The following is a 9,853-nucleotide window of genomic DNA, read 5'->3' on the forward strand; positions in this document are numbered from 1 at the left end:
ATATAACCTTATTATGATTCCATTATATACATGATTGTCGTTTGCTCTTTTTGATCACCAAAATGACACAGTTCCAGCATTTGCAAAAAATTTAAAAAAAGTGTGACCAAAACTATGTGATACTGGCCTTTGGTTTAGTGCTATAGAACATACAAAATTTGTAGGTACTTGCTAATGTTTGACCTGATGTCATAGAAGGTCACAGTCAATTTCTCTTGGTCCTTGTGTTCATTTGCTTGTGGAATTAGATTGTCTCACACTTTGCACTGCACATCCCTGCACTTATCTGTAACCCAGGGCCACACAAACATCAGATGCTGATAACGCACAGAATAGGACCTGTTGTCATCAAATAGGGCAGGGCCCTCTTAATTAAGCCCCAGTAATATACGCATAGTCGAACATGTCTCCCGACCCCAGCCAACCAAGGTTTAAGCAGTATGTCGGGAGCAGTCTGACCAGTTTTAAATAATTTGACTTCCAAACACACCCTGACCACTACTGACTTACTCCCAACCACCAGGCAACCCATTTCAGACCACCAGCCAACTGCACTGCACACCAACCAAACCACTCCCAATAAAAAAAATTGGCCTGGTTGGGAGAAGTTCGGGAGGCTATGAGGCTTTGTGTATCCAGGGCTTAATTAAGATAGCTCCAAACAGCAGTTAGATTCAGATATGAATGGTTTAGGTGTGACAAGTCTGTTGGTGTGATATACCCAGCCGTCACGTGCCACCAATGTTGGTGTTTTACACTGAATGGTAGTCATATTGGTTGACCGATCCAGATTCTAGCTTGGATACCAGACCCCTCACGCTAGACCTTTTGGTCAGGGGAGGTCACATACGAAGTATAGAGTTGGCACGCGGTCTCTGTTGGCACCGAATCTCTAATATCTATCGCCCCAAGCACGAGAGATAATTAGGGCCCGTGTGCTAACTGTGGTGGCGCGGTGCAAATTTGCTCCCCCGGCCGAAGGATTAGCGACTGTAATGTGGTGTTCTGGTACCCAGATTCAGATCTCCAACACAAACAGAATAACATAATGCTTTTTTTTAATGCCATCAAAGCCCCGTTAAAACCCGATCACCAGTTGCCATGGATGTGAAAACTTCCTGAAGTAAACCCAACCATTGCGGCATTAAAGTAAAATATTGTGGCCCAGATATAAACATGTGGCCGCATTCAAAAGATCTAACAACATGCTAAGAGTGCTTGAAAAGAACAAGACTTTCATGGAGTAGATCCGTCCTCCATTTTGGGTCTTGTCAAGGTTACGACCTTCTCGGGGGCGTGTCCTTGACATGATAGACAGAATAGTCCTTCTCCAAGGTCGCGTGGACCTCCCACGGCACGTACTGACTGCTGCTCTGCTGCCGGCTCAGTTGCCGTGGCAACGTCTTCCTCTCTGATTGGTTGATCATCAGATCCACGTCGTCCTGATCCTTGATTCGTATGAGATCTCCCTCGTGATCCAGGTAGTTCATCACAAGATCCTGACGCTGTAATGATTGTCTGGGAAAGTAGAATAGAAACAAAACAAATGAATGTATATTAAACTAATGTCTATCAAATAAGGTACACTAACATATGCTAGGTTTTTTTAGCTTGTAAGGCTGTTTTTCCTGATGCAAAAAAAAGGGATCTTTGCAACCTCCATGAAAATGAAGGTATTGTTTTTGGTTTGTCTGTGTGTTTGTTTGTTTGTTTGTTTGTTTGTTTGTTTTGGTGTGTATTGGCAGTTATGGTATGTGTTTGTAGCAATTTGAATACTAAAGACTTACAAGATGTGAGGCGGAATAGGCTTGGTTCGTGTCCAAAGTTGGTCCCACATTAGACAGAATTTCACAATGAATAGAAATACAAATTCACAGAAACTCTACATTTTTGTTGTTGTGTTGTAAATATCTTATGTAGGTAATAAAGATCCTTGATTTCTTGGAGTGTTTTAAGAGGATAACACACTTAAAGCATTGTTAATGGTAAGCCTTTTATTAAGCTATAATAACAATAATAATAACAAAAATCATGCACAATGCTAAAAACAATAAAGTTAATTGAAGAGACAAAACAGCTAACCTGACTAGAGTGAGCAGCTCCTTGAATGCTGGATTCTCCACGAAGGTTGGATGTACTTCAATGTCCCTACAAAAACAACATTAGTTTCTTTCCATTAAGTTGAAACAAAAGATGACACACAGTCAATGTGTCAACACCATTCCTGAAAAGTTACAGACCTTTAGTAAACTGAAGTAGCCATTTGGCACCCAATTCCCTATTGGTTACAGAGTTATGCAGCAGGGAGAAGTTTAATGGACAATTACATGCATTTTATAGTACATGTATTTTTGATTGATGTGACAGCTAATAATGATTTGGATAATATTTAACAAGGACCCTGTTTACAAAAAGGGAAGAGAAATGACAGGTATAGTGCTGCACACCTAAACATAACATCAGGTACAGGTACCGGACCTGTACCTGTACCTGAACAATTTGAAAAAATGTGTTCTTCTGAACTTCTTCAATAATGACAGAAACATAAACTGTTTACAACTTGTCAGTATCTTTATTCAAAGAACATAAGTAGGTTTCCTACGGCCAAACTCCCTTGGCCTTGCTATCTAAACTCCTGGCCCTTCTGAAAGATCTGTTGCAAATTAGTTACGCTGTACATGTCCCTAGCTAGGTGTCACTTTGGTCACGTTTGGTGTTGCATGAGGCCATGAGGTTAAGAGATCAGTCACAAAATAGGCATTATAAGACTTGGTGTAAATTTATATCATTTAGTACAGAACTAGTACTTTATAATCCGGTAATTTGGCCCCGTACCAAATCAATTTTCGCGGTACAGTACCGGTACACAGTACCAGTACGCAGCACTTAAGACAGGTACATGAAGGGAGGACTCTGACCTGACTCCACCGGAGAAGTGACAGCGAATCACAGCCACTGGTTCAGGGTCATCCCACTCATCCTGAAAAATAACACCAAAATTACTGTAAATGCAAAAATGTTTGCAGTGGTTTCATGTTCGCGGTTTTCGCGGTTACCGTTTCATTCACCCCCGACGGGAGAATTCGAACTGGCGCATCCCCGTCTTGTATGACAGCCAACGAAAGGGTATATGTATGTCACCCCGTAAAAAGGGCAGTATAACCCCGTCGTAGGGAAAGCATGTCGACTGATGATGATGATGATGATATAATGAGCCACCTGTCAGGTTACTGCAGTACTGCAGAAAGGCAAATTTGACAGACACGTTTCCAGGTGCTCTTACCTCTCCTTCCTCCAGGTCTTCATCCAGATCCTCGATGATTTCAACATACGCTGCAGGGAACAGGCCTGTCTTCATGTTGTATTTGCCCTGCAAGGGAACAATGAACCAGTCTTATAATGAACATAAGATTAATCAACTATTATTAAAGATAAACATGAAAGTTACCTGTGTTGGTATATAACATAATCAGTAGTAAATTATAATCAATTCTGGTTTTATTCAGCATACAGATGTACCAAATTAGGCCCTGAATTGTTCCAACATTCACACTTATCGCAAATAACATTACAGTACTGGATATTCAAAATCATTCTTCGTTGTCTTTAAAAGCTTCTAAAAAAACTGATACTAAGATTAGAATACTAATCATAATGTAAAAGGGTCTGGAAACAGTGTTCAAATATCATGTATCGAGAATATAGTCCACCATCTCCACTCAAAATCTATGAGTTCAGTAATCTCACAATATACGGTATTGCACTGTTCTTGTGAACGTTCCGTTCTAGCAGTGATAATGTTCAATTTGTGGCAGGACCTGGTGAGTCATCCGCTGGCCTCTTGGTTTCCAACACAAGGATTGGACAAATTACCATTTGGCAAGCAATCCTGAAGAAATCTAGCTTGTCAAAAATTTGGTGAGTCCAAGTTCCTTTAGTTGGAAAATAGTATTGCATTTATCATGATATGTGTATCTTAAATAAATCATGTACTTCAGCTAGCATAGAAAGAAACAAAGACATGTCATAATCCTTAATGCAGTTTGCAAAACTTTACTCAAGTTAATCAAAAGTTGAAAAACAAGGCAACAGAGACCACTTTGGGGGACTGAACTAACACTCACTGAAGTAGCATCTCTTCTCCTAAGTCAGAAACCTCTTTAACGGTTTACTTAAGCTGAAGCAAGTTGACTGACTCAGTAGATGAAGGCCTAGGGATTACGAAGGCTGCTTGGGAAATCCCTTCCCCATCTATCTATCATCTGTTTAAAGTTTAAATTTTCTGCATTTGCAGTGAGCTTTCAATTTCAAAGTACTGTAATTCACTTTTAGATTATCTTCACGACAGCAAAATTTCACGGTTTAAGGAAAATTTACATTTTCACTGAACTTTAACTTCACAGTGGTGGAAAGTGATTCACAGAACAGATGTGTGAAGGAATCATAAATAATTACAACACGCCTGATAAGTTCACGGTACAGAGGTGACCGTGAAAACAGTGAACATAAAGTTACGGTGAAAGAAACAAGATTTAGAGTAACCGGTGCCAATAGGAAATCTCAGATCCGTACCTCTATCCAGTCCTGGTTGACCCTGTGCAGGAGACTGACTGTAGTGCCGGCTAGAAGAGACAGCTCATCAGTAGTTCTGGCCTCAAACGGGTACAGAACCTGAGGGGAGCAGAGAACAACACTTATGCTGTCTTCAATTCATATCAGGAGAAAGCTTAATTTGTACTAAAAGCACTGAAATTGCTCTCATTCTTCAGCAGGGCTCGAAATTCACTTTTGGTAATAGGTGCACTGGTGCACCCAAGTAAAAAAAATAAGGTGCACAGAAAGAATTTTGTAGAATTAATGTTATCATTATATATAATTAAAACATTTAATGCTACTGCCTCTCTTATGTTCAGTCTTGAATCTGTTATTCTATAGCTAACTTCAAAATTAATTTAAGCAAACAAGTATGATACATCAAATAATTCAAATAATATTGATTCAAATAAAGTACAACAAAAGGTTACATTGTTTTTTTTCTGATACTTACCTTTCAAAAACATTCTGTATACTAGTGTACAATAGTACCTTAACCCTATAGCCTACAAAAATATCTAGGTGCACTGCTCCAATTTTGGCACCCCGTATTTCAAGCCCTGTTCAGTGTAATCTATCTAGTACCCAAATGTAGGTACAAAATGTGTACATGTACAGTTACAGTTACAGTTGATAATTTGAAAAGAGAAAAAAATATCTGAGCAAAAATTAAAAAGTGTTTTGTAGATAGTTTCATCAGGTTGGTTAATCAATTCAACATAGTTTTCTTTGGTACACAACCTTATCTTAATTTCTTCATCTCTAAATACACTTTGACAACCTATCTGCTGTCTTCATCAGTGTAAATTCTATTTTACATTATCACAGCACAAGCTTAATTTACACTGATGAAGACAGCATGATAGGTTGTCAGAAACGACTGTAGAGAAGAAATTAGAATAAGCGTGTGTTCCTAAGTATTAACTATGTTGAACTTAAAGGTGTAATAAAAATATATTTTCTAAGTCTTTTCCCAATATTTCAAGCCTTGTATTGTGACACAAACTGGAACTGACCTTAGCCCTCGGACCCTTGACAATAGAAGGAGGTTTGGACGGACGTCTTGGTACAGGTGGTCTGGGACGGGAAGGTTTCACCTTTGGTCTGAAAAAGAAAGAAAACAAAGAGCAAAACCACAATTATATCAATTTCTGACATCTTAACACAAAAGAAACACTATCCAGAGAAAATCGAACTCTAAAATTAGTTTTCAATAACCCTTTCAGACTTCCAAGATCCAAATAAGTCTGCAGCATACATGTATGTCAGGTTCTATGTCTTATAAGGTGGTGATATCTTTTATTTTCTATCTTTTTATCCTTTCTTGATAGCATTCATAGTCCAGTGCTTATAATTAGCGTCCTTGCCTCTGGAACTAGAAGCCGTGAATTCGTATCCAGACTGTGTCGTTCACATGACATGTATGCTACTGTAAAGGGTTGCAGTCCTTAGTACGTGAGGTTAAGCCATGGTCCACTGTTCATTGTGTTCAAAGAGCAGGGAAATTTCCCTGGCACAATGAAAAACTTTGTGCTGTTGCCAGGAACATCAGCTACATGTACATGTACCCTTTATGGAAAACTTATTGCCAGGAAAAGGGATAGCTTATTTTACCAATATTGTTGTATCTGAATCTGTAATACAACAAATAGCTTGCTCATTGGTTGGCATAGCCAAATGTTTTCTCAAAGCCAAATGTAATGCTACATGTACCTGTACCTTCATTATCTATATAGCCGGTATAACCACAATACGGTGTAACACACCAGCTTTGCAGACATGTGGCATGGCAGCAGCTGGTTATATTACACTGAATGACATGTCACAACTACAATGTACCCTTTGTACAGTACTACAGGTAGCAACAAGTTCCACTCTACGGAAGTTCTAGGGAAAACAAATTTTGAACCTACCTTGGAGAAGTCTTGTTTGCAGTGTTGGAGTTGAGTGAAGGTTTAAATGAGGTCTGAGGAGCACTTCCCACAATTCCCTGCTTCTCCCTGTTCTCCAACGCGAGAACGTCGCTCTCCGTCTGGCTGAAAAACAGCCGAACGTCCGGGTCTCGCGAGATCTTAGGGTCCAGGGACAGCAGCTCCTGGGGGTGCAGACAACAGCAAAAAAAATCTTTGATAGATTTTTTACTAGTATCTGAGAGCTCCAAGTGAAACAAGAAAAGCTGCCAGAAGGCCAATCGTCGACCTTGACCTTTGTCTTCTCATCATCATCATCGGTCGACCCCCGGGGGGGACGGGGCAAGTCCATGCACAACCGCTGACCACTCCATCCTGTCTGCCATGGCCGCACTCAGGTCCTCCATATGAATTCCGGTGTCTCTGGACAGAGCCCTTTGGAAGGTCAGCTTCCTGCAGTGTGTTTTTCCCCGGGGCCTCCACAGAATGAGTGAGGAGATTATCTCCTCACTTGCCCGAAGGCAGTGACCTACCCACATACCAAAGCTGACCCTCATGATCATACACGGGGCCGCCGGCTTTACGTCATCATCCCAAATGATGAATGCAATCCCTTACAACATGTCCGAGCTGAGCCGGCCCTAGGATCGGACTCTGGCCCTTGGATCCAAGGATTTTGATCCAGATGGCGAAGCAGCGGGGACATAATGAATAGGTTTTCTTTAAAGTTTAACCCTTTAGAGAATAGGAGAACTGTTGAACTCTTATACAAGTTAACATGATTTAACTTCAGCCACTATAGCATCAAATGATAACAGCCTCTCGAGCCTCTAGTGGATCAAATAAACCAGAAATTTTCCACCTATATATATCTTGTTAATGAGATGTATGACTGTGAATACTCAGAAGTCAGACATATTCATTACGATATTTTTCTATATACATGTACTAATATCGCACTAGTACATACTCCGTACCTTCATGTACTTGTTCAGCTCGGGCAGGCGTCTCTCTGCCACCTCACGGATGGCACTTCTGCCAAAGAAGATCTTCCCTGGACGAGTGAATATGAAGAGTTTGTAATCCTATAATTCTATTTACTGGTAGGAGATATGGTCCAATATAAGATTAGCAAATTAAAGCTGTTACTGTGTTAGTTCCATGGTCGAAAAATTTGCCACATCAAGGGCATGTTCCAGAACCCACCACATTTACAGAAAGAGCAGGTTTATAATGGTCCACTTAAAAAACAACCAGTTTCTTATGACACTTACCTGTCAGTGATCTGCTATAGCCTGGTGTCCAAACCTATTCAATTATGGCTCCCGAGTTTCAAATACAAAGAAATAGATGTCCTATTTGCGGAGAGGACAGAAGACTGAAGAGACTCTGGAGCTACAATAGATTTGGATCTGCTATGCCACCAGGCATATTCACTGAACTTATTTAAACCATCATCACATGTTCTTAGCTCCAGTTGTAATAAAACATAATTTAGTTTGTTTTCGTTTCCTTGAATTGCATACCCAGTAAACCGCCTTTAACACAAACAGTTTGTACTGAAGAATACAATCAAGCTGTATATCCGGACAGATTTATTTGGTGACCACTCACACTTTTCGATAAGAGTGGTGGGTTCTTTTATGTGGTGTGGCTCTCCTCAAACACGGGACCCCATTTAACGTCCTATCCGAGGGACGTCCCTAACTGAAGCTAGGTCCTGGTACTCATTTTCACTGAAGTGAGAAAAGTATCTTTCCGAAGGGCACAATGTCATCAGGACAAATCAGGGGACCCTGGATTTGAACCCAGGACCTCTGGGCTCTAGGCCAAACACCCTGCCACAGTGACGCCACAAAACTTTGACAAAAACAAGCAGTAGTACTAGTACCGGGTAGAGAAGGGAGGACGCGGTCCTTTTCGTTGATGTCTCCCGCCTCGATGGGGAACCTCGCCACGAGATCCACCTGTAGGGCGTCGAACTGGCTGTACCGACGGAAGATCTGATACGAACTGCTGTTGTTCAGGGTCACCTCCGTCACATAAAGCTGAAAAAAATCGCTCATGTTTTTTATCCGTTTGATTTGATTTGATCGAGATTGCAACAATACATGTACAACACACATTTAGCATTATAAAACTTATTCTGTAAACACTCGATAGAAAAGGCAATGCACTAGCTAAATACAAAGGTTACGCATTAGGCAAACTTAGACTGATAACCACTACAGGACATTAGATAAAGGTCCCTTGTTTGAGGAGTGCCACAACTCGAGCACGTTACAGAACCCACCAAACTTATCGAAAACCCACCACACTTTATTGAAAAGAGTCTTTCCCGGTGTGAGTGGATCAAATAAATCTGTTCGGAATCTTTGAATATGTATATATATAAACAATAGAAATATTGTATGTCACAAGTAATCATAAGTAAAGCATCAATCTTACATAGTAGTTGGTTATGCCTCTTCTCTTCTCCAGGTCAATGATTTTGGCAGCCACTGCGACGTTGTCTGGCGTCGCCCCACGGACACTGGGTAGACACAAAATGGATTATGATAAAGCCTTGTAACAGTAACTTACTTACTAGCAGGGGAGGGGGGCGAGTGTTGTACCGCTATCTTAGGCAGTTCATTTTAAACACAGAACTCACCTTCTACTTCTGATGGGCCTCGGCATTGTGCGTTTGTCAGCTCATGTCAGAATTGCAGAGAAGTACAGAAGAATGCAAGAAAATGAGTGTACAGGGCACGAAACTGTGGGAATCGTAGAAAAATGTTACCACTAGGCGGCCATCTTGAATTATGCGGAACAGGTGGAATCGCCTCCTGGCGGTTCGGTTCTGAACTGCAGGCACCTGTTCCTCTGAGTGATCGAAGAGTGGGGCGTGGCCGGTGTCACACGTACAGGGGCCAAATAATTACTTCAAACGTGCTGCAACAAAGACAAACAAAAGACTGCTTTTCTTTAGCAATCCCTTGGTGGAACGGACTATCAGAATAGGTTGTCAAGGCACCTTCAGTAAATGCTTTTAAAGCCAGGCTTGACAACTTTATGGAGTGCCATCCTGTCAAGTACAACTACAGAGCACTGGACCACCCACATAAACCTACAGTGACAGTCGGCTAAAGAAGAGGTGGAAAAGGAGCGGCCTGAACTGGAAGTACATCCTAACTGACTGAAGACTCTACTCTACTCTACTCTACTAGTACTCTACTCTACTCTACTCTACTCTACTCTACTCTACTCTACTCTACTCTACTCTACTCTACTCTACTCTACTCTACTCTACTCTACTCTACTCTACTCTACTCTACTCTACTCTACTCTACCGTGTTTTATTATAGTGA

The 9,853-nt window shown here is 41.0% G+C and overlaps 1 protein-coding gene across 1 annotated transcript; it reads right to left on the reverse strand.

Annotated features, from left to right (window-relative positions):
* Nucleotides 1-1,041: 1,041 nt before the first annotated feature.
* LOC136440399 (neutrophil cytosol factor 4-like) lies at nt 1,042-9,322 on the reverse strand. Its single transcript, XM_066436430.1, has 11 exons — nt 9,157-9,322; nt 8,952-9,036; nt 8,395-8,551; nt 7,481-7,557; nt 6,507-6,688; nt 5,610-5,697; nt 4,573-4,671; nt 3,284-3,370; nt 2,919-2,980; nt 2,083-2,148; nt 1,042-1,518 (listed from the first exon to the last, which is right to left on the reverse strand). Exons 1-11 carry the CDS (start codon nt 9,180-9,182, stop codon nt 1,278-1,280), a joined length of 1,170 nt encoding a protein of 389 aa, XP_066292527.1. The 5' UTR covers nt 9,183-9,322; the 3' UTR covers nt 1,042-1,277.
* Nucleotides 9,323-9,853: the final 531 nt, after the last annotated feature.

The sequence above is a fragment of the Branchiostoma lanceolatum genome, chromosome 8 (genome assembly GCF_035083965.1).
Source record: "Branchiostoma lanceolatum isolate klBraLanc5 chromosome 8, klBraLanc5.hap2, whole genome shotgun sequence".
Taxonomy (NCBI): Eukaryota; Metazoa; Chordata; class Leptocardii; order Amphioxiformes; family Branchiostomatidae; genus Branchiostoma; species Branchiostoma lanceolatum.

Bases quoted from the DNA above. Each gene is read 5' to 3' on its own strand.
- LOC136440399 (XM_066436430.1), bottom strand. From the start codon at position 9,182: ATGCCGAGGCCCATCAGAAGTAGAAG. The intron at 8,552-8,951 runs GTAAGATTGATG...GATTTTTTTCAG, and splicing joins GAGGCATAACCAACTACTAT to CTTTATGTGACGGAGGTGAC. The intron at 1,519-2,082 runs GTTAGCTGTTTT...CTACTTTCCCAG, and splicing joins GAGCTGCTCACTCTAGTCAG to ACAATCATTACAGCGTCAGG.